Source organism: Numenius arquata, chromosome 2 (genome assembly GCF_964106895.1).
Source record: "Numenius arquata chromosome 2, bNumArq3.hap1.1, whole genome shotgun sequence".
NCBI classification, from domain to species: Eukaryota; Metazoa; Chordata; class Aves; order Charadriiformes; family Scolopacidae; genus Numenius; species Numenius arquata.
Window position 1 is genome coordinate 737,202 of NC_133577.1, and position 24,554 is coordinate 761,755.

The window sequence follows — 24,554 nt, forward strand, 5'->3', positions numbered from 1 at the left end:
GCCTACAGGATGGTCCGCGTGATTAAGAGGAGCTCTGCTCCACATGAATTGTTGTTCTCAGGCCATGGCCACAGGTGGCTGCTTCACACCAGGCCAGAGAGAGGGAAACAAACGCCAGAGGAGGCACCGAGTGACAGAAGAACCCATGGGACATCCCATCCCAGGTCCCCACCACAACAAGGGCCAGGATGGTGGGTAAAGCCAAGGCAGGGCCTGGGTCTCCTGGCAAGGGCCAGCCCAGCTGGGGGGGTGAATTCCAGAGCAGCTCTGCTGTGAAAATATCTCCTGTGAGAACCCAGGAGCAGCAGCAGCCGCTCTCCAGCAGGGATGGACTTCATTTATCTACACATCCATGTCAGGAGCAAGCCTCTAAATGGACATCTTGTTGTTGAAGAGTAGTGATGGGATGGGGCACCTCAGCTGCAGGGAACAGGCATGGAGTCTTCTGCCCCGAGCTTTTCCCTCGACTGTCAGAACACACCCCCCTCTGGATTCCTCCTGCATTTTCTTATTTTATTTTTTTTTTATCCCATATATAAAGTAAAACTCATAGAAAAACTTCATTGCAAAGGCTTTAGAATTTATTTGATGCACGCCGTCAAAATCTCCTGTCGTCTCGTCATTGAAAGTTCAGGTTTTAATTCAGCTCCTTGTCCCTAACTTTCTATTTTTAACAGAGACCACAACTCATTGTTTCCAGAGAAGTCCTTGGAAAATATTCTGAGAAAGGAAAATCCCCAGTGATTTCATTTGCTAATAGGGCTTAAAACTAATATCTGGACAAACAGCTTCTACAAGAAACGGCCTCCGAGCCAAAAAGGGCTTAAAGCCAGGCGGGGGAAGAAAATAGTTCAAGATAAACTTAGTGTCTTCTCTGATCTCCAGTATTTAGGTTTTATAAAAAGAAAAATGGAGGGATGGATTGTGGACCTAAAGCCAGTCATGAGCCTTCCCACACACACTCTGGACCTGATGAGTCAGTGGGTCTGGCTGATGCTGGCTGACGCTGGTGTAAGGAATCATGGAATTGCCCGGGTTGGAAGGGACCTTCCAGATCATCGAGTCCAACCACCAACCCAACACTGACAACAGCACCACGTCTGCCCGGCTTTTAAATACCTCAAGGGATGGTGCCTCCACCACTGCCGTGGGCAGCCCATTCCAAGGCTTCATAACCCTTTCCGTGTCAAAATTCTTCCTAATATCCAATCTGAATCTCCCCTGGTGCAACTTGAGGCCGTTCCCTCTTGTCCCATCGCCTGTTCCTTGGGCGAAGAGACCAACCCCCCCTGGCTACACCCTCCTTTCAGGGAGTTGTAGAGAGCGAGAAGGTCTCCCCTCAGCCTCCTTTTCTCCAGGCTGAACACCCCCAGCTCCCTCAGCCTCTCCTCACAAGACTTGTGCTCCAGACCCCTGGGGAAGAACTTGTCTGTGGGTCTCCGTGCTCCCACCACTTGCTCTGCCCATGGCAGCGCTGTCCTTTGCATCCTTGAGAGCCTGGGATTTCACTGTGCTCAAAGAGTGTTTGAACACAAGAGGGCAGGCTCGCCATGGCTGGCAGGGTCATCTCTGATGGCAGACATTGCTCCTCACAGCCCATGCATAGAATACGTCATCCCCATGGAACTCAGTTCTGAGGGTTGTGGAGAATATTTTGTATTTCATTCTATTTGTCTTTATAATGGAGCAGGTGGCACCAAAGACCAAGTGGTTACAAGCGAGAACATTTCTTGGACCTATTTGCAGTGCTAAAGCCCAGACCTGCTGGTTCTGCAGCCAGAGTCTAATCCAGGAGGCCATGGTGCCGGTCCCTTTGCCAAGAGCCTGGACCTCTCTCTGCCCCAGTGACCACATCTAAAACTCATGGCCAACAGGAGTGGTCTGCACCCTCCTGGTGCTTTTTCACCTGTAGACTTCAAAGCGTCTCCTAAAGTGGAAATACATTTAAAGGCTGAGGGACTTGGATCTTTTTAGTCTGTAGAAGAGAAGGCTGAGGGGGGATCTGATCAACGCCTATAAATACCTAAAGGGTGGGTGTCAGGAGGATGGGGCCGGTCTTTTTTCAGTGGTGCCCAGGGACAGAACAAGAGGGAATGGGCACAAGCTGGAACAGAGGAAGTTCCATCTAAATGTGAGGAGGAACTTCTTTCCTGTGAGGGTGGCAGAGCCCTGGAAGAGGCTGCCCAGAGAGGTGGTGGAGTCTCCATCTCTGGAGACATTCCAAACCCCCCTGGACACGTTCCTGTGGGACCTGCTCTGGGTGGACCTGCTCTGGCAGGGGGTTGGATTGGATGACCTCCAGAGGTCCCTTCCAACCCCATAGCATTCTGTGATTCTGTGATTTCTTGCCCATTTCTGCTGTTGACCTAAGTACAGAAACTGGAAGTAACGCTGACAGCAGGTGTGCTGTGGCTGGATTTCCCCAGGTGGGGTTTCTGTTCCCAGTTTGTTGCAGCACATCACTTACATGATGAGCTCACCGTGTCTGAAAAAAAAAAGGGGTAAAACTTGTTGCCTCCTCACGGTTACGGCGTGCAGTGGCCGAAGTGCTCGGGGTCTGCAGACACCGGCCCTTTGCTGCAATGAGGGAGGAACGGGAAGGGCCAGGTCTGTAGCTGGCAGCGATGGGTTCCCTCCCTGTGGCACAAAGATGCTTCAGAGCCTGAGTTTTCTCCATTTCCCTCTGGAATAAGAGTCTACCAAACACTCAGGGCAAGCACAACGAGAGGCTACATAGACGCAGGGCTCAAAGAAATGCCAGGCACAACAGGAGACAATCAAAGGAAGATCCCTCTAATAGCTTTCAAGAGAAAAAAAAGTCTTTCTTCATTTAAAGTGTCAGTTCTGACATTCCAAGGAGACTTTTGCTCTATCCATTTCCAAGAACAAGAGCTTTTATTTTAGCTTCACACATTGTGTTATAACATGGCATGAAATCAACCTTTAAATGGATTTTGATTTACATATTTTAACTTATTCCGTGCTCCGTAACACTAACAATATGATTCTCCATTTGGAACCACAGGCTTTCCTCTTTTGCTGTGTTATTTGTATGAGATGTCTCCGGAATGCATGAAAGGCAGCAGAAATTGTGAAAATGGCTAGGAATATGCTTTATTTCATACTTAATGCTTCTGGAGTTAAAAGGGAGGTGGAAATTGGCCATGAGATGGATTTTAGCTGTAGAGGCTGATCATCTTTGGGTAATAAAGCATCACCTGTCTCAAGGGCTCGCACACACAGCTCGACCCCAGAGCACGTAGTGTTCTCTCTGCTGAGGGAGCCTGTTCACAAGGACGTGTCACAGGTGCTCGCACAAAATGTGCTTCCTGTCAAAAGCCATCATCCAGAGCATACACAGCATATATATCCGGAGCATATACAGCAGCTTTGATGACAAATATGTTGCACTTCAGCTGCTTTTTCTTCCCTCTGTCAGACTGAATGAAGGGAAGTCACGGTAAGTTTTTAAATAACGTCAGCTTCTCAGCTCATGTTCCTGTGTCTGCCTTTGAAAGCAGTTTCATACAAGAGCCATGGGACAGGGGAGAGAGAAACAAGGACATTTTCTTTTACTTAACTTTAAAAAGAAAGCTGATTTTTCTGGCTCTCAATTTCAAAATCAATATACTCTGTATGTTTGGAATCTGCTCAGAAAAAAATAGGCTATACTTATCCAGCACTCGGTGCTTTGGGAGTCCAGTGAAGGCACATCTGATCACTGCCTTGGGGCTGCAGGTCCCCACTGTGCAGAACGCTGTTCATTCTCATGGTAGCGGTGTGTTCTGGGGGTAAAAACACTTCCCCCCAGGTTGCTCTACAAAGCGAGCGCCTCGGGTGGGCACGGAGAACTGGGTACCTATATTCTCTTTGAAATTGTCTGTCCTAGGGCCAAAGTTTGCTCTTCTCTTGTTCAGCCCCAGGGAGAGAAATGACCCTCATTCCCCATTCTAGTAATGAAGGGGGAAAAGCGAACTGGAACTCCCCTTGAGGTTTCTCAGGTTGCGGGGCTGGCCATGGAAACCTCAGAGCAGGGAGAAGTGCTTTCCCCATCCCTGGGCTGTGTCTTTTCTGCCAAAACTGCAAGTGAACACAGCACAGAGGCGTTCCTGAGCTTCTTGGCTGCTGGGCAACCTCCCCTGCGCCAGCAGAGAGCGGTGGGTGGCCTCCAACCTGGAACCAGTGATCCACGGGGGCTTCTGCTCCACCAGATCTGCCCTGCCTGGATCCACTGAAGGGGGCTGGCAAAAGCAAGCTCATTGTGTGGGAGAACTATTCAGCAGTGTCTGCAGGTAAAAATAAAATCAAAACGCTAATATAGGTAATCAAAGTATTGATGAAATTATCACTGGCCCAACGATAAGGCAGAAGGAAGCCAACAGTATTTACAAACAGGATTTGCAACTGTAAACGAGGACTGGGTTTCTCTCACATATGAAGTGTAACCAGATGGCTCAGGTTCAGAGATGAAAGCTTGCACTTAGAAAAAGGCCTGGGTTTTTCATACAAGACGAGGCCAAAAAAAAGAGGGGGCACAGGATCTGGAGCTATTTGATGCTAAATTATTTTTCATATCCAACTCCTATTTAGGAATGCAATCAAGAAGGAACTAAAAGTAGGTAACAACTTCTATAGTATAGGAGGACGCAAAACATTATTCCCTACCTCTGAGAAGCAATACACTGATTAATGCCCGCTGCTGGAAAGACAGCCTGCGATAGCATCCTCTTCCTGCTGCCCCCAAGCTCCTAGAGAAGAACTGAGCAGCCTTAAGCAGTGAGGGTAATAAGTTTTCCTTTCCTTGTCTGAAGAATTAGAACAATTCAATTTAAAGGCAAATATAATCCTACCTACGCTCCATGCTGGGACTGGGGCAGGGTAAATGCCACAGTTAAGTCTGAACATCAGGTTGTAATTGTTAGAGATTAAAAACACGCCAGAGAGAACATTCCAGGGAAAGGAGGAGGGTGAGAAGGATGGCTCTCCTCTGTCTTTTTATTAAGGCGAATTCGCGTCAGATCTTACAAGGGCATATTCCTGCCCAGCAGAACTCAATCAAAAGGCATTTAGTCAATGAAGGAAATTATACACTAAGTTGATTTTTAATCATCCAGCCAGGAAAAGCAGAGATAAAGGAACGTGTATTTATCTGCTGAGCCAAATGCATACAAGGCAGGAAAGCCGCTGAAAATAACTAACAGAAAAATAACTGTTCTGTAGGGCGCTGCTGTTCCATAAAATCTATTTCAGACATAATTTGCTGTGAGCTGTCTCTGCAAGACGTGAGCACATCAGCTGAGCTTCTCGTTTCTACGCATATGAAATAACCCCTGAAATGAAACGCCAGATCATAAAAGACACAAGGAAAAAAACTAAGGGATCTTTCGGAGCTGTCAGGGAGGTGGACAGCCCACCCTTCCAAGTACGGAAGAACCATTATTTCATGGTCTTGTCTAATATCTTGTTCTCTCACTGGGATTTTTTTTTGTGTTTTTTTTTTTTTCTTTTTTTTTTTTTTAAATGCTTGTCTTCTCAGTGCATCCTAACGTGAGCCAGGGTTGCCAAGGAGGGTGTGCGACATGCTCTGACTACAACGGGTGCCTGTCCTGTAAGCCCAGGCTCTTCTTCGTGCTGGAGAGGATCGGCATGAAACAGATCGGCGTCTGCCTCTCCTCCTGTCCCAGCGGATACTACGGGACACGGTACCCCGACATTAATAAGTGTGCGAGTAAGTGCTGGGGAAAAGGGGAAACGCGTGGGTTCCTGTGTTCTCTCCCGAGTGCTGTGTCCCCGTAGGAGTCAAGCCAACAGAGGAGCCAACACACCTTCATTTGTTCCGTTCCTGCATGGTAGTGCAGTAAATATTAACCCCCACAAAGAGGTTAAGGTGAAAAGATCACAAAATGGCCTTCCTTCAGTGCAGGAAGGACATGGAGCTGTTGGAGCGGGGCCAGAGGAGGCCACGGAGATGCTGGGAGGGCTGGAGCCCCTCTGCTGTGAGGACAGGCTGAGAGAGTTGGGGGGGTTCAGTCTGGAGAAGAGAAGGCTCCGGGGAGACCTTAGAGCCCCTTCCAGTCCCTCAAGGGGCTCCAGGAAAGCTGGGGAGGGACTCTTGATGAGGGAGGGGGAAGGGTTTGACACTGAAAGAGGGGAGATTGAGATGAGATCTGGGGAAGAACTTCTTTGCTGTGAGGGTGGTGAGAGCCTGGCCCAGGTTGCCCAGAGAAGCTGTGGCTGCCCCATCCCTGGAGGGGTTCAAGGCCAGGTTGGAGGGGGCTTGGAGCAACCTGGTGTGTTGGGAGGTGTCCCTGCCCAGGGCAGGGGGGCTGGAACTTGATGCTCTTTAAGGTCCCTTCCCACCCAAACCATTCTATGATTCTATGATTCTATAAAGCTCAGGGATCCCGGCTCTGTGTGAGTGACCAGCCCAGGACTCAGGTGAGGGTGTCCTCCAAGTGCCGGTGGACACCAGGCACTGCCCCCCAGCAGTGGTGGCTCCAGAGAGCAGGGATGAAGAGATGCTCAATCTCGGTGGCTGGAGCCCTTTAACCCACTGGCCAGGTGTCAGCCGGCCCGTTTTCAGCCTGATTTGGGGGAAGTTACCAATTTGTGTTGCCTTCAGGCTGGGGGACAGACAACCCCACTCTGTTCTTCACCGCTCGGGCAACATTTTGACCCCATTATGTGTTTTGAGCCACAAATGAACAGGAAAAGCTCTCAATGTCCTCCCCAGTCCTCTCATTGCTGTTGAATTCACTGGGTTTTGATCCCGCAGGTGATACAAAAACATAAGAGCCGTGGCCAAGCAAGTGTCCCAGTTTTAACCTGGTAATAGAAGTTATTTAATGAATGGAGCCCAGAGTAAAATCTTACAGAATAACTTGACGCTGTGAAGGATTTGCTCACTTTTTAGCACTGTGTGGCCTTGCACGTCAGGCATGAGCTCTGCCATACACAGGTTTGCATGTATTTCTCTTAAAAATATCTGAGACCTGCGAAATACACCACACCTAGTGCCAGTTTGGGTAGTCCCACAGAGAACACGTGAAATACGACAGGACATCCGACTGAACATCAGGGAGTCATTTAAAATAGAAAAAGATGTTGATGCAAAACAGTCTTAAAGAGATTCTAAAATCTGGCATCTTTTTCTTTCTCCTGGACGGATAGCGTGGAGCTGGGCCCGTACTCCTGCCCGGTGGGGTTAATGAGTCCCTGTGCCGTGTGGCTGCAGGGACAGGAGGAGTTTGTCGTTGTTCTGAGGGGCTCTGCTCTGCCTTCTGCCTGCAGAGGTTCCGCAGGGAGACAAGCCCTGCGAGGCCCTTCAGCAGCATCCTCATTAAACCCTCACTCGTGCCAAGGTCACGGAATCACAGAATCTTCACGGTTGGAAGGGGCCTTTGAGATCATCGAGTCCAAACACAAAAAAATCAAACCAAATCAAAACGAAACAAAACAAAAAAAAAAAACCCATACCAAAAAAACCCCACAAACAGACACAATCCAACAATCTTGGGCATTAGAGCATGCCCTAAAGTGCCACGTCTACACGTTTCTTAAATACCTCCAGGGATGGCGACTCCACCACCTCCCTGGGCAGGCTGTTCCAGTGCCTGACCACTCTCTCAGGAAAGTAATTCTTCCTAATATCCAATCTAAACCTCCCCTGCCCCAACTTCAGACCATTTCCTCTGCTCCTGTCATTATTCCCTTGGGAGAAGAGGCCAACAGCCACCTCTCTACACCCTCCTTTCAGGGAGTTGTAGAGGGCAATGAGGTCCCCCCTCAGCCTCCTCCAAACTAAACATGCCCAGTTCCCTCAGCCTCTCCTCATAGGACTTGTTCTCCAGACCCCTCACCAGCTTGGTGGCTCTCCTCTGGACACGCTCCAGCAGCTCAATGTCCTTCCTGTAGTGAGGGGCCCAGAACTGAACACAGCACTCGAGGTGAGGCCTCACCGGTGCCCAGTACAGAGGCACCATCACTGCCCTGCTCCTGCTGGCCACGCTGTTCCTGAGACAGGCCAGGATGCCGTTGGCCTTCTTGGCCACCTGGGCACACCGCTGGCTCATGTTCAGCCGGCTGGCCACCAACACCCCCAGGTCCTTTTCTGCCGGTCAGCTTTCCAGCCACTCTGCCCCAAGCCTGTAGCGTTGCCTGGGGTTGGTGTGACCGAAAGGTGATGGCATCAGGGTGTACAGGCCACAAGGAAGATCTGAATGGAATCTGCTCCCTTTGCCGACTGTGTAACGTTGCTACAACTGTGTGATTCTGGTGCGTGAGAGGGACCCCGCGGTGGCAGAGAGCACCAATGCTGCTGTCTACTGTTTGCGTTGCAGAATGCAAAGCTGACTGTGACACCTGCTTCACCAGAAACTTCTGCACAAAGTGTAAAAGTGGGTTTTACTTGTACAGCGGAAAGTGCCTTGAAAAGTGCCCCGACGGGCTGGAAGCCAACAACCACACCATGGAGTGCACCAGCATCGGTGAGTCCCGTCCCCCCGGGTCTCGAGGGGTTTTCTCACAAGAGGTGGGAGGTCTGAGGAGGGGCAAGACGGGATACCCCCACCAGGCAGGGGCAGCTTCAAATGGAGACGTTCTGCATCGCCAGCCGTGTCCCCTAGCACACCAAACTCGAGGTATCCCCCAAATCTGCCGTTTCCCAAGGGGCACGAGCGTGGTCGAGCCCCACAAACGTAGCCCTGACGCTGAGGGGCATCCTGCCTCAGGAGACAGGGGCCGTTTGGTCTACCCTGAGGCAGAACGACACCCATCTCTTCCTCACCGCGTCCCGCAGCATGGCTGCCACGGAAGGTTCACAGACCCCGAGCCAGGCCCCACACGCAGCTGAAAGATTAAAGCACTAACTGCTTTGCTTTGGCTCCCTCTTCTACCCCCGCCTGTGCCAGCCTCGGGAAGGGGACCCTCACACAGGTGAAGGCTAGGAACCGAAACAGGGGGAAAAAAAAAAAACCCACCAAAACCCCCAAAATGGTGTATGCGCACGATCACCTGACTCCAGAGACTGAGGATTAAAATAAGACACGGAATAGTGCGGCCCTGTGACCGAAGGGATGGTCCCGTGACTCACCGGCTGCGGAGGAGAGACCTCCTTTTGTACCTCCCCAGCCTCTGACTCGCAGGCGCCGATGACTCCCGCCGGGGCAGTTCTGGAGGCCACCACACCTAAGAGTCTGCTCCATCCCTCCGGCCCAGAGCAGAACCAGAGACGGACCTGCCTCCGGGCACCCCCTGCCCTGGGCACGCCGAGGCTGTGGCCGGGCTGGCCTTGTTTGGCTAGGGCGGCTGTGGATTGTGGTGGCCCAGGGCTGGGGACTGCGGTGGCAGAGGTGACCTCCTCGGCCACCAGCGACCAGGGAGCACTTAGGCACGGTCCAGCCGTAACGGAGATCTCCCCACACATAGCCCTCCCTGGTTTACAGGGGAAACAATGCAGGAATTAAAAATATGATAGAGTAGTTTGGCATTTTCCTTCTCAAATCCGTATTAGTTCAGGTGGCAGTGATGGTTTTTACGGTTTTATTTTCAAGCAAAGATTTTCATATCAGAAAGAAACTGAAGGGATCGTTTTTGTTTCTCGATGGCCATTTCCAAGCGCTGTAGCCTCAGCTGCTCTGACAATGACTCAGTCTCGACGAGGAAAAGCCATTTAGAGCTGCGGAGGGGAAACAGAACCTTTTTGTGCACGTGAAGGCCAATTAATTTTAACAGGAGAGCTCCAGGGTAACAAAGTGACCCACATGACAATCCACTGGAGGAAGGCTCAGGGATTGCCTGAGGTCAGTTCTATTTTTAGGTTTTGAAAAATTTGGAAGTAAATTCTGGAGCTGGAAAAATGTTGACTTCCAAATTCCTCCCTGTAAAGCAGCTGGAAGCCTCTCCTTCGTCAGCCGCGCTCTATAGCCTTAAACATAAAGTAAATATAAATGTTTACTCTCTTTTTGCAAGAGAAGGATACTGAGGAGACGGCACAGGAGAAGGATAGTTATTAACAGCAGGTTGTTAAGCTTCCAAGGTCCCTCCCATTTCCACCCACCCGGTTTGGGCAGCGTTCGGCCGCACGCCTCCGGAGTCGCCGGTGGCCCGGGAGGCATGGTCACCTCCTGGGGTCCATGAACACTAACCCGTGCTTTTCTGTAAAGCCGGCACCCGCCTGCCCCAAGTTCTCCCCTGCTTTGCCTACTGACAACTTGCACACGCTGCAGGCGATGGCTCCTTCACTGTTTCTGTTGAACACCAAGCAGGAGACCACCAAAGATACTTGATTATTAATGTACAGCCTTCTGGTATCAGTCGGTCCTTTATAATTCTATTTAGTTTTCTAAATTCAACACCTTTGAGAGCAGCGGCAGCAGCCTCTCCCCGTGACTTCCCCCCCCTTTCACATGAGCAAAGTTTAATTCCACTGAAGCTACAAGGATTTATCCCTCCACAAAACCAGAGCACCCTCAGAACAAGCCCCAGTAACTGGTTCCATTGAGACCAGTTGTGTTGGTGTTGCCCCATTTCAGGAACGGAATTACGAAACAGCGAGCACAAAATAGTCACCCACATAATTATTTGACGTTATTTTGTGCGGTATATCCTCAGCAGCCCCATTTCTGTCCATTCACTGCTGTAAATCCTGATTAATTTCATTAGTTTTTGCCACCCTTTGGCTGATGCAGAATGAGATCAATGTACCGTACGCGTTGTGTGTACAAACCAGCGACCGGCCGGGCTCAGCTTGTCCTATGTTTGTTGCAGTGCACTGTGAAGCTAGTGAGTGGAGTCCCTGGAGCCCTTGCACAAAGAAAGGAAAAACATGTGGTTTCAAAAGAGGAAATGAAGTGAGGGTCAGAGAGATCGTACAGCACCCGTCAGCAAGGGGCAGTCCTTGCCCAGCCACAAGCGAGAGCAGAAAATGTATTGTACAAAGAAAGAGATGTCAGAAGGAAGGAAAAGGTACCACGTTATCGTCATCATAATAATGAGATTGATGTTGTGCTTGTTTAATAATAACTCACCTCTGAATCCCCAGGCCTCGCCTGCAGGCTCCCCCCAAAGCTCCCGTTGATGTGGTGGTCTCTGGGCTGGGGAGAACTGTGCCCGCAGTAAATAAAGTCCTAACGCTGCTCAAAAACCGGGCTTTGTGTGGTGTAGAGAGGACCAGGGTGGGCTGGATGGGAAGGCACGTTCTCGCCAGGTTCTCCTGAAAGGGCTGCCGAGGTGAGGGGCTGCATGTGGAACTCGGGACAAAAAGGTCCAGCATAAAAGCATGTCGTGGTGGGAGCTGTTTGCTGGGCATCAGGCAGCCAACTTCCACCCCTCAACCACGGGACCCCCCCAAACTGATTCCTGTTCCACGATCCCCTCCAGGTAAGACCAAAACTCTTGCAATCGCAGCGCTGTGGCCTCTCTCCCACCCTGAGACCCTTCTCCCAGCTCTGACTGAACAGTGTGGCCTCATCCCGCCATCTGCTTCTGGCTCGTGGTGTCCCAGCGTGGGAGAAAGCCCCCAGCGCTGCCTGGCAGCCAGGGGAAGCCCCGCTTGGTTTCCCCCATAAGCAAGAGTGCTAGGAGAACCACCCCTCCATGGACCCACCTTATCGGACCCATTCCCCACCACGGCAGCCAGTGAATGCCACCCCGCATGTTAAGAATGGGAGATGCTTAAGGAGTCTATGAAATAATAATTGATACAAATTCCACCCAGCAGAGACTGTAGTTGTGTTGTTCCCTTTTCTCCCCTTCGCGCCACAGGGGAGTTCCTTGCTCTGTCCCCGGGGCAGTCGCTCTGCTTGGCACAGGAGTGGCGATGGAATATCTCCTTTTCCCCATCCCCTCCCATTTCCTTCCCATTTCTCTATCCCTTCTGTTCCCCCCTTTACCTCCCACCTCAAAGGCAAGGTTTCCCCCCTTTTGAGGATGGGTGGAAGAGATGGAGCAGTTGCCCTCTGTGTGAACATCCATGAGCCAGCACGAGCTGCTGGTACCCAGCAGTAACTCACTGGTTCATTGCGAAATCATAGAATCATGGAATGGTTTGGGTTGGAAGGGACCTTAAAGACCATCCAGTCCCACCCCCTGCCCTGGGCAGGGACACCTCCCACCAGAACAGCTTGTTCAAAGCCCTGTCCAGCCTGGCCTTGAAGCGTCCTCTTTTTTCTTCCTACCAAAGTTAACTTTGTCAGAGTGAAAAATATAGCACTGAACTGTAATTTGGGAACTGTGAAACTGGGTTTTTTTTGAGGTGATGATGATGATGTGTATTTGCTCATGGCAATTTGGCAGCCTCTGCAGATTGGACATTTCTCTCTGAGAAATGCCTGCTGCTACTGCCTAGTAAGTATTTTAGAAGAGACTACTCACATATTTACTGTCATTTCTTATTTTATGGGATATGAGTCAAACGGTACTTGAAAAATATTGCACACCACAAGAATTCACTCACAATCATGAATCTTTTCCTTTCTTTTTCTGCAATGTGCATACAGGTGGGGGGTCTTCTTCCTTTGGAGCAAGTCCCAGACTATATTTGAGCCTGTTTTACACTCAGTAGACAATTCCCTGGAAACCAATGCAGGCAGGTGGAACCTGTGTCCCAGCTCTGCCTGCACCCTGGGGATTTGTATGTCCATGTCTGAGAGCTGTTGGTTTAACGTTCTGAAATCCACCACTACATACTCCTCAGGAGACACAAAAGTCTGTCCCATTTACTTTCATACACCTTCAAAGGGAGATGAATTTAAAATTTTTTGAAAAACGATAATTTTTGGTAAAACTGAGGGAATTCACACATAAAACATTAGATTAAAACATCTTTAAGGGATGGATTATGGTGACAAGCCAGGAAACAGAATTAAGAAAAAAGTTTTCTTTCTGTTCCTACTGGAACGACAAAATGAAGCTTTCCAACTCAATCCCCAGGTAACTTCTCTTTCCTACTGCCCCAGTCCCTTGTTGCCCAGAGGAAAACTGATCTGCTTTGAACAACAGAATAATTGCACAAGAAACCAAGCCGGGCTCTGCTCTTATGGCTGGTTGCGTCCACTTGTAGAATCATAGAGTTGCCTGGGTGGGAAGGGACCTTTCAGATCATCGAGTCCAACCATCAACCCAACACTGACAAAACCTACCACTGAACCATGTCCCTCAGCACCACGTCTGCCCGGCTTTTAAATCCCTCCAGGGATGGGGACTCCACCACTGCCCTGGGCAGCCCATTCCAAGGCTTCACAACCCTTTCAGTGAAGAAATTTTTCCTAATAACCATCCTAAAGCTCCCCTGGCGCAACTTGAGGCCGTTTCCTCTTGTCCCATCCCCTGTTCCTTGGGAGACCGACCCCCCCTGGCTACACCCTCCTTTCAGGGAGTTGCAGAGAGCGAGAAGGTCTCCCCTCAGCCTCCTTTTCTCCAGGCTGAACATCCCCAGCTCCCTCAGCCAGTGAGACAAGGAGGAGGCAACAACAAAAACACCTTGGGAAAGGGAAGGGGAAGTAAATACGTTTGTATTTACTGTTAAGAAATATCACAAATGCTCTTTTGTACTGTATGGCTCCCCATTGCCGCCCGGGCGTTGCTCTGGAGTTTCACTTTCTGGCTTTTGAAGCCCAGCAGCAGCCCCAGCAGCCACCAACAGCACTGCTGATGGTTCCTCCGTGGCCATGAAGGAGTGAGCTGGGTCAGCTCTGCCGTTTCTGCGCTGAATTGGTGTCTGTGGCCCAGGGAGCCGGGGCAAAGACCACATGATGATGGGGGATGCTCGTCACAGATGCCTCCGTGCCTTTGCTGGAGAAGCCGAGGTCAGAGACAGGATGTTAGTCAGTGAGTTGCCGCTATCACACAGAAGCAAGGACGGGCTTCTGGGATGGCTGCACATAACGAGATAAAACGGATGAAGATGGGGTTTTTTTTTCCTTTCCATCCACTGGTGTGTCATTAAAGCTGGTGAGGTCTATTACAACTCTTTTTTTGCCCCCTCACTGGCTATAAAATGAAGTTTTACTGGGAGAAGGTGCTAGTGTTTTCAGAATGAATGCAAACAAATGGGAATAATGAGGATACAAATAGCCCAACTAGCCTAAAAGGTTCTTTTAACTCATTTTAGCACTAAATTGGTTGATCCTAGTGTGTTCGATGCAGTAATTCCCATGTGTTTCAGATACAGGCTCCTTTTATAGCACAGTCCCATCCAAACCTTACTGGATTTTATTTCACAATTCTCCCCGTTTAATCCCATGATGGTGAGTTCATTCTAGTCTGTGTGACTGTATGATTTTAAGTTCCAGCTTCCTCTTCCCTTCTTTCTCTCACACTTTCTGTCTTGTTCCCCCAGTGCAGGGCACTGTTACTTTTACCTTCCCACACTGAACATCTTCTGGGCTCCCACCTTTCCCTGATGGATGTCCCTTGAGGCAGATGTTCCCTGTAGCCATGTCCATCAATGGCAAATAGATGTACTCGGAAAGCATAACTTTCAGGGCTCTTCAAACACCGCAAATTATCTATCAGTGTTATTTCTTTGCCTTAAGTCCCTTTGGACTGCTGTCAGCAAACGTGTGAGATATTGACTTTTACTGGCCAAATATCTGAATTGCACACAAAAGGATCTGTGGGGAAGGGATTGCATGATTTCAGGCATGAGCAATCCTGCCAAGAGGAGAAGATTCACCGTATGACTTTCTGCTGAGTCCCAAGCAGTTCTGCTGAACCCCCTGGAGAGCAGAGGGTTCTAAGTGCTTTCAGAGAACATGCTCTGACCAGAGCACTCACCAACAGCCTAAGGGTGTAGTTATGGACAAGAAAAACACCTTAGAAAGCTGGGTGTTGTGCAAGCCAACAGACAGGCTATATTGGTGCACACTTGTATTGTTGTAAAGAAATAAATAATACATTTCAGTTGTTGCTTCTTCACATCTTGACTCATTTGCATGCTGCTGGCATTCAGATGTTCAAAGGGAAGAACCAACATTAACTGCGTCCAGTCCTGTGCAACCACAGGCCAAAGAAAGCTCCTGTTCCTAGAGGCAATAACTCAGGTGTCAGCCATGGGGAGATGGTGGGATGGATGTAGAACAGCAGAGTTCCTTCTCCCTGTGGAGTGTAGGAACTGGCACCTTGCAGAGCCTGGAAGCAGGAAGGGGCAATTTTAGTCAAAATTCACCAGACCGCGACCCCCTGAAGGCAGGGCAGTTTGTCAGGTAGTGGTTTATGCTGTAGGGAGAATACAGATATTATGCTATTTTTTTTTAGTGTACAGCGAGAATAAGAGAGAAAGCAGCGTCTTTGAGAGGAGGAGCTGAATTCTAGATACAGAGTGGCGAACAGAAGGGATCCAAGGGAACAGGACTTGTTGAGCAGTTTTAATAAGGCAGAGCATATAATTTGGGGAAATAAAATAAAATATGCCCTGAGTATTTTCACTTAATCACATTTAAGTCCTAAGCATTGCTACGTGGGAAATTAAGATATGCCAGTGCCAGCTCATCCCCAAAGTGGCACGCTCTCCCTCACGTGCAGCTCGGTGGCATCCAGAGCCAGGGGGCTGGAGCGTGTGAGCCGGGGAGACCTCCCCATGCAGGGAGATGGGGTGTCCTGTGCGGGGGTCATTGGTGTGGTTATGGGTAATGACCTTACTCCACGGTGGGCCACGGGACTTCTGAAGCCTCAAAACGAGCACAGAGCTAATTACTGCATCCCTGTGTTTACATACTGCATACGCCGGCGGGTCATCACTCCGGCCCCAGTTACTATAATTGAGGAATCTGAGTTTGGTTGTTTATTTTCTGTTTGTCGCTGCCAAGGGGACCTCTCATTTCCTGTCCTTGCAGGGGTTTTGACTCTTTAACTTTAACACATTTCCAGCCCGCGAGAGTAAGGCTGTTGGGGACCGGGAATCTGCTAATTGCGACACAAAGAGGAATGGTGTCCTGGGGATGCCTTGGGCAAGACGGGGCAGGGACAGCATGGGGCTGGCCACAGCTGCGGCATCCAGAAAAGAGACGTGGGTGAGAGGGGTTAAGAGGGGAATAATAGGATTGATACGACTCGGAGCAATTTGTGAATCCAAAATAGTAGAGGATGTTCTGGTTCAAAGGTTGGAAAAAGCCATTTTTAAGCTTTAATCGTAGCGTGCTCAAAACTTAATCACAGCAGGCAGTTTTGAAAGTCTTATTAGATTACTACCAGCAAACCAAGACCTTAAAATCTGAACAAATTCATGGTAATATCACGTTTTGCCACATATGATAAACAGCATCAACCTCACATCAACAGGAATGGTGTCAAATCTGAGCAAGAAGAGTGTGGTCAATGGCTCCCGTAAGGAAAGAGAATGGGAAAAAAGCAGATTGCATTCTTCCATTAAAATGTGAACGATGTGAGGGCTGTGATCCTCGGATCACTAAACCAAATAAGGGATAGAAATCAGCTCCTTTTCTCTTTCTGATCTTCCCTTCTGGTGCCTCCTTGTGCTCCAGAGTTGGCTGGCTGACTGTCTTTTGGATGCCTGAGCTCTGTAGGAAAAACAGAAGGGAATATAGACCTCTCAGGAACCCCTCTCCCTCCCCTTTCCAAAGTGTGTTCCATCAAGGTGTTCATTCAGCACCAAATTCCCACCACATACCTAAAACCTTCCCTCTTGATTAAAAATGTTTGTGATGATTGAAAGGAGCAGCTCCAGCTTGAGAAGGTGAAATCCCCAGCTATGTCTATGTTTCTACAGAGGAGCAGACAAAGGTCCGCTCCTTGGCCACAAGGCCAAGGGCCTCCTCCTGGCTTGCACCCAGAGGAGCTGGGGCTGTTCCCTCCATAGCGGACTGGCCTGGGGGAGAGACGGCTGTTGCAGGTCAAACAGAGTCCTAAAACAATCTACCAGGGGTCTGCCTGGTCCCTGGCCTTCTTCCCCGGTACAGATGTGCTTTACTTATCCTTCACCTTCAGCAAATTCACACCGTTGAGTTTCAGGCAAAGGCAAATAGGAAACTATTTGTGGCTTCTCCTCCCGCCCACCACAGGGCAGGGACCATGTGCAAAAGAGCAGAATAGCGTCCTCTTCCTTGCCCTGCACAACCTTGCTTGTCTGTCTTTCTCTCCATCACTTCTCGCAGCTGATGCTTCCAAAGCCCTTGCCCCAACTTCCAATGCTTTAAAGAGCTCCTTCTGAGGGAGGGACATTTGTGTCGCAGCTGGAAGAGGAAATGAGCCTCTTCCAGGCCACATGCCACAGCAAGATATCTCAACAACTTAGAGTCATAGAACCATAGAATGGTTTGGGTTGGAAGGGACCTTAAAGACCAGCCAGTGCCACCCCCTGCCCTGGGCAGGGACACCTCCCACCAGACCAGGTTGCTCCAAGCCCCCTCCAACCTGGCCTTGAACCCCTCCAGGGATGGGGCAGCCACAGCTTCTCTGGGCAACCTGGGCCAGGGTCTCACCACCCTCACAGCAAAGAAGTTCTTCCCCAGATCTCATCTCCATCTCCCCTCTTTCAGTGTCAAACCCTTCCCCCTCCTCCTATGGCTCCCCTCCCTGATCCAGAGTCCCTCCCCAGCTTTCCTGGAGCCCCTTGAGGGACTGGAAGGGGCTCTAAGGTCTCCCTGGAGCCTTCTCTTCTCCAGACTGAACCCCCCCAACTCTCTCAGCCTGTCCTCACAGCAGAGGGTCTCCAGCCCTCCCAGCATCTCCATGGCCTCCTCTGGCCCCAACAGGTCCATGTCCTTCTGATGTTGAGGACTCCAGAGCTGGACACATTTCTCGAGGTGGGGTCTCATGAGAGCAGAGCAGAGGGACAGATTTCCCCCCCTTGCCCTGCTGGCCATGCTGCTGGGGATGCAGCCCAGGGTGCAGTTGGCTTTCTTTCTCTTGGACTTCTTTCTCTTGACTCTCCAGAAGGCCACAGCAAGCTGTTTTCTCACCTTTGGGCAGTATGACCACAAGGGACAGGCGAAGGGAAGGGGCTGCTGACTGCAGGGCTCACCCAGCCCATGCCACCTGCAGAGCTAAACCCCTCACAGTTTTGACCTGTGTGTCCTGGAAGGAAGAACAAACTCAAGAGAGAAGTTTGCTGGTACATCTATCAAATTTAGCCCAAGAATGCAAACCATGTGGGGCATGTGAGCTGCAGAGCATGTCCAGCAGTGGGTGTTTGGAGTCCAGTGGTGACATGGGCAGCACTATTTAATGGGCTCAACCTGGGCTGTGGAACACTTCCATGTATAGCAGCGTGTCAGAGCACTGCCAGCCCCACACAGCAAGGGCGCCCATCCGCCGTTGTATCACAGCTCCCTTCCTTCCAAGGGCCTCATCCAAGACCCACTAAAACCCCATTGGCCTCAGAGTACTTTGGATCTAGCTGTCAAGAAGGGATTTTCAGCATTCCTTTGGAACAAAGTGAAAACAAAGGAGCACTTTTTGGCTGCTGCTTCTCCTCTCGCTGGGTATTTGTCTGTTCTTCCCCACCCAGGCGGCTCTGTTTGCTTTTCCCCACCCAGGTCTCTGCATCTCCAGCCTTGGCGTCTCTTCTCAGTTGGCTCTTCCCGCCAGCTCTGAGACCTGATGTAGCCTTTGGTGGGCTTGGGCTGCCACCTCCGGGCTCTCTTCCAGCCTCAGAGCTCTGGAAAAGAAAATGCTGGCTGCCATAACTTCCTTTTGCAAAGGTCCAAAGGAGCATCAGAGCGTTCCCAATGAGATCACAGAATCACAGAATCACAGAATGGTGGGGATTGGAAGGGACCTCTGGAGATCATCCAGTCCAACCCCCCAGCCAGAGCAGGGTGATACAGAGCAGTTGGACAGGAACATGTCCAGGGGGGTTTGGAATATCTCCAGAGGACACTCCACCACCTCTCTGGGCAGCCTGTTCCACGGCTCTGCCACCCCCAAAGGAAAGAAGTTCCTCCTCATGTTGAGACGGAACTTTTCGTGTTCCAGTCTCTGCCCGTTGCCCCTTGTACTGTGACCGGGCACCACTGGGAAGAGCCTGATCCCGTCCTCTTGACATCCCCTTTAGATATTGCTCAGCATCAATGAGGTCCCCTCTCAGTCTGCCCCTTCTCCAGCTGAACAGCTCCAGGTGTCTCACCCTTTCTTCATCAGAGAGACGCTCCATCCCCTTGATCATCTTCATAGAGATGGTGACATCCACTGTTATTATCCGAGATGGTAAAGATCAGAAGAGAAGTTGTGGGAATGTCCATCATAGAAGGTTTTTAAGGAGGTTAGACAAACATCCATCAGAGACAGTCTATAGTAGTCCAGCTTCACAGCCTAGTAGGGGACCAGATAATGCTTTGATAAGCATTCCTAAAATTGTTACAAAATTTCCGCAAAATTTTTTCTTGCTGGCTGCCTTCTGTAAGACTTCCTCAGAGAGACAGCGTACTGCACATTTACAGAGACAAATCACAGAATCATAGATTTGCCTATGGTTGAAGGGACCTTTCAGATCATCCAGTCCAACTATGATCATCTAGTCCAACCATAATCCAAATCCAAGTATCTCTATCCATTGCCATGGTTATAGGGCCTCCTGCTGTCTTTACCAGCTCAGACTTTTATTTGGGCCCGAGTCAAGGAACTGAAACCAATTTTCCTTTCATTTTGTCCACTTCAGTCACCTGCATTGCTGAGATATCTGTTCACCTTCCTCCCTGCATTCATCAGCGTTGACTCATCGGTATAGGAAGAGCGTAGGGCTGGATTTTTTTACAGACAATTTCAGCGAATTCGTTACAGAAATTCACCACAGCTAGAAGCTTGCACCTCTCTGCCAATGGAGCTATGTCTTTTTTAAGAGCAGATGAAGATTTGTCCCATGAGGGCCATATTGCTGTATGCTTAGGCTGAAAAGAAACGGGCTAATTTTAAGGACTGATGCAAAGAAATATTATTTTTCAGCAATTTTTGTTGAAGCAATTTTGCAGTGGCAAGAAGTTAAAGGGGAGGATACCCCCCCTTTATCATTTAAGGATGCGGCGGCCATGCAAAATTGAGAAAAAGCATTTCCTACATTTTCTATTGCTAGTTCCTTGAAATCCAAAATGGTAGCAAAAGAATTAACCGGCGGTCCATGAGTGAAACTCATCTACAGGTGATATTAAGGCTAGAATTTAAGAATTAACTGTGGGGATTTTTCTATCACTTTTTGGTTTACAAGCAAAATGACGCAGTAATGAAATTTCTCAATTCTAGTCTAATCCTCCTCGATATCTCTGGCAAACAGTAGCCCCAGCATAAAGATTTACAGCTCCAGTTATGCCTCCGCTTTGTTCTCAAGCATGTATTTACTTCTGCCCCTTCGCTGTCTGAAATTCTCCCTCCCATTTGTCATCCAAAGGGCTCCATTTAAAAGGAAACCAGGCTTCAGACATGAAACACAGCTACATTCCTGAAACATGAGATGAACAACCTTTAATTCATGCAACCTTTCATTTACAGTAAGGTTTAATGGAGGGGCCGGTTTCGCTACTGACAACGCCCCCCCCCTGCCATTAGCCTGCAGAAAGGTCTACAACTCTTAAGCTTAAAGGCAGTCTGTTTTGGGCTCTGCTCCCCCCTTTCCCCCCCCCCCCCATCACCCCTCCTGACCGCCCTCGCTCTAAGTGCATAATCTAAACGCTGCTCTCCACAAATTGCACTTATGGTTGGCTTCGAGCTCCAAAGGACCCTTCTGAACACTTTTTATACAAACCCTAACAAGGTCAGGGCTGGAAAAATCTCAGCTGGTGGACTTGGATCCCATGAGCTAGTGGCCATTTATAATTAATATTAATGAATGGCAGCCGACAGATGTTTATTGCTTAAGTAGAAATGTGCATTGCTAAACCAGAAGGATTTAGTTTAAAGCCAGAGGAACTGACTTTATTTCTTGTAGGGACGTGGGTGGTGGGAGGGAAGGCCAGCGGGTGATCCAGCCCCTGCTACCTTCGAGCATGAGCAAGGACATGAAAAAATGAAACTCTGTAAAAAAGGGTCCCGGGCTCTCTGTGTGACTGAAGCGTGAGGTCTGGTCCTTCAAAATATTAACTGAAGTGAGGAGAGCTCTCTGCTCACTTCAGTGGCTCTGATTTGCAGCAGCAGTGGTTTTTATCCACAGATCCCAAAGCCCTTACCAAAATTAAGGAACTCTTATCTCCATTTCACAGTTTGGGAACCTGGGGAAGTCACGTGTAGGTCATATTATAAAGAGAAAAGGGGTTTGTCACTGAGACGAAGGGTCACATTCCCAGCCACAGCAGATTTTATGTTGCTGGATTTTTTTCTGCATAGTTTTAAATCAAACTAAAGCTGTTATGGCTAAATCTCTTAATTTTAAATGTGACTGAGTGGAAGACACAATATGGAGAGGGAAGAGTCCCTGTGAATCCCTCGATACCACAGGCTAAAGGCTGACAGAAAATCTCCGTTTTCTAACTGAGAGCAACTCACCCTTTCAGAGCACATCAATTACCTTCCCGGACACAGAGACATCTTGGGTAACACTTTCAAAAGTACTTTTTTAAAGTAACTTCTTAGAGTTCCTGGTTGAGGTTGGCACAAGGGTCTATTTGCTCTGGATTCTTTGGACAAAGCATCCCACTCCTTGTGATCTCTTACTGCAATACGCCTGCACCGACGGTTTGCTGGTCTCATGCCCCTGAGGTCTCTCCCCTTCGGTGTGACTGTCTGTGACATGGTCCTGAGCCTGTCACGCTAGACCTTTGCCAAATGTTGTTGGGTTTAGTGGCTGCGGGGCTGGTCCCAGATGTCTTCGAAAAGTGCCTAAGGAGCTGCTCGTTAAAGCAGGTGGTGCTCGGATCTGTAGAAATAGTAAGTAGTTTCTCCTTTTGACTAATACAACAGTTCCTGGACCAAGCAGTAGGTGAGAAAAACTCTTCAGAAACACAGAGAGACGCCAAAGTGAAATGTCACATCACCCTTTTTTGAAAGGGGACCTTTGGAGTCCCTGATCTGTATGAAATTTAGATCATTAAAATGTCATTTTAGTCAGTGTGAAAATGTTCTTTGGAAATAGTGGCCCTACCTAGAGAGGGGAGGACCAATGCTTTGGCCAGCAGCTGGTGGAGAAGGGGACTAGGATCACCAAGGCTCTTGGGCTGCCTCTGAAAAAGTCTCAGGAAGTTTTTATGCCAAAGTGACTCGGAGCTGAGCCCTAGGAAGCCCGGGGAGCTGGGGTGACCAAAGTGCTGTCAAAGGGATCTCAGGTCCTCGACCTCTCAAGTCCTTGTCACCCTGCCAGGTGGGCGCCAAAGGCCAACCCAATGGAGAAGCTGGCAGGAACCTAACACAAAGGCAAAGCGGCTTCAAAACCTGCCTCCTTTCCCCTGGGACTTAGTTGAAATCGGCAAGTTTCTGGGAAATGTGATGATTTTGATAATCTGGTATTTTCCATTCCTTTGGAAAACGCAGCCCTATAAAATATTAAAAAAAAAAAAATAGATTTCTAAGTAGGGGTCATAGAGGACACAGATGAAAAAACTTGAATGCAAATATTTTAACATTGCCCGTAAGTCTTCAATTTAAAATGAATCACAGATAGAAATTGTCCATGTAAATTTTATCCAGGCTGTCTTGTCTTCTTTTCTATTTTTTTCCAAGAATGTGATAAGTTTATTCTTTTAAAATCCCTCTGGGAATGAGCTGTGTGTTCAGAGATGTTTGTAGTAACACAGCTTTGCCCACTGAAGTGAGCAGCCGGCTTTATGAGTAGTTGGAGGCGGAATGTGGAGAATGAGGATGCCGTGGGACAGCACATCGCTGGAGTCTGCTCTACTTAAAGTACGCTTTATAAACTGACCGCCACGCCACTTCGGTGGAATACGAACGAGGTCGCATGGCTCAAAGATGAGAGGAGATCATAGAACCATAGGAGGGTTTGGGTTGGAAGGGACCTTAAAGACCCTGAACCCCCTCATCTCTCTCAGCCTCTCCTCACAGCAGAGGGGCTCCAGCCCTCACAGCATCTCCATGGCCTCCTCTGGCCTCGCTCCAACAGGTCCATCTCCTTCTGATGCTGGGGACTCCAGAGCTGGACACAGTGCTCCAGGTGGGGTCTCCCCAGAGCAGAGTAGAGGGACAGAGTCCCCTCCCTGGCCCTGGTGGCCACACTGCTTTTGAAGCAGTCCAGCCCAGCTCCAAGCCATGGTCGCTTTGGGAAAAAGACATTCCTACAGATGCATCCAAACATTGGGGTCATACGAGTATCTTCTGCGTTGGCAGGTGACACTACTGCGATCGGTTTAAGTAAAGCCAAGGAAAATTACTTTTGTCATTTATCCCTCCCTTTGGAGCACTCCGAGTACAAATCTGAGTCCTAAAGAAAAAAGTTCCTTTGGGTGTTTTCTCCTTTTCGCTATTGTACTAGAAAGAGTTCAGATGTCTGCCGCGGCACTAGCATCTGTCTCTTATCATGTATAACTTTTCTTGATTATTTCTAGAGAGGCAGACTAAACACGCGGCTCTGACATAATGCAGCATCACATTTTTATTTCTGGTTTGCTCAAAAGCCTGCACCAGCTGAACTAAGTCTCTAAAAAGGACTATATTTATGACCTCAATTTGGGCTAATGGGAGGGCTCGGGTTATTGGTGCCTAGAAGGAAAACAAGCTACTATACATTTCTGCCAATATGCTGACGCTCCAACAGCAGGGTAAGGGCTTTCGGTACCAGTCACTCCTACCGCCCATGTTTGTATTGGCCTCTGACTCCGTTAGCCATAAAAGGGGCTTATAAGGTGGGTTTGGACACTCATCTACCTTTTTGCCACTTTTAGGAGAGCTGTAAAAATTAAATCCCATTCAGAAGCCACCGCTAATAATCTCAGATCAAGCTCGGCAAGAAAACGCCACTTTCTTGACGACCAGCCCGGTGTGTGTCGCTTCCCGCCCCGAGCCACGTGGGGTGGTTCTCTGCTCCGCTAAAGAGCCATCACCTCCCTGCCTTTGGAAGCTGCGTTCGGAGTTTGTAAGCTGCAGGTTCTTATGAGATGAAAACTGTTCCATAATTAAAAAATTGCTGCTGTTAGCACAATGCTAGTCCCGATGAAAACAAGGCTGCTAACAAATTCCCTTAGTCCAAGCAGACAAGTGCAAAGGAAATAAGTCCCCCCAGGCTCTGGTTTGAAGAGACAGCAGTAATGTCTCCACAAACAGCAAACACAACTCGTTAGCGAAATCCTCCTCCTCTGGCTGCCCCTTTGACTGGAGGACGGATATTCTCCTATTTTCAGGCACTGGCAATGTCTTTTCTATGGCCCAGGAAAGGCAGATCCAACCCATTTCTGTTGCGAAGAAGCCAGCACAAAACAGTTAAGGCAGGGACTTTCCATAGGCCTTGCTGTGAGCTCAGGAGTGTGGCAGTGGCATTTCCCAAGCAGCCCGCAGAAGAAACGGTGCCTTCCTACTCCCCACGCACCTACTGGGATGCAACCGGCTCTTTACCTGCCACAGCAGCAAAGCCTGGCCTCTCCTGTCCCGGCACGGCCGACCTGTTCAGCCTCCTCTCCTCCCTCTCCGCCCGCTCTACACAAACAGCAATTCTGCTGCCCTGACCC

At 49.3% G+C, this 24,554-nt stretch overlaps 1 protein-coding gene across 1 annotated transcript in view; it reads left to right on the forward strand.

Annotated features, from left to right (window-relative positions):
- The window catches only part of RSPO3 (R-spondin 3), a 59,871-nt gene that overhangs the window by 29,317 nt on the left and 6,000 nt on the right, over window positions 1-24,554 (forward strand). Inside the window, exons 3-5 of the mRNA XM_074167916.1 lie at window positions 5,537-5,728; window positions 8,340-8,486; window positions 10,768-10,965. Of these exons, the coding sequence (XP_074024017.1) occupies window positions 5,537-5,728; window positions 8,340-8,486; window positions 10,768-10,965 (537 nt within the window). The remainder of the gene's footprint in view (window positions 1-5,536; window positions 5,729-8,339; window positions 8,487-10,767; window positions 10,966-24,554) is intronic.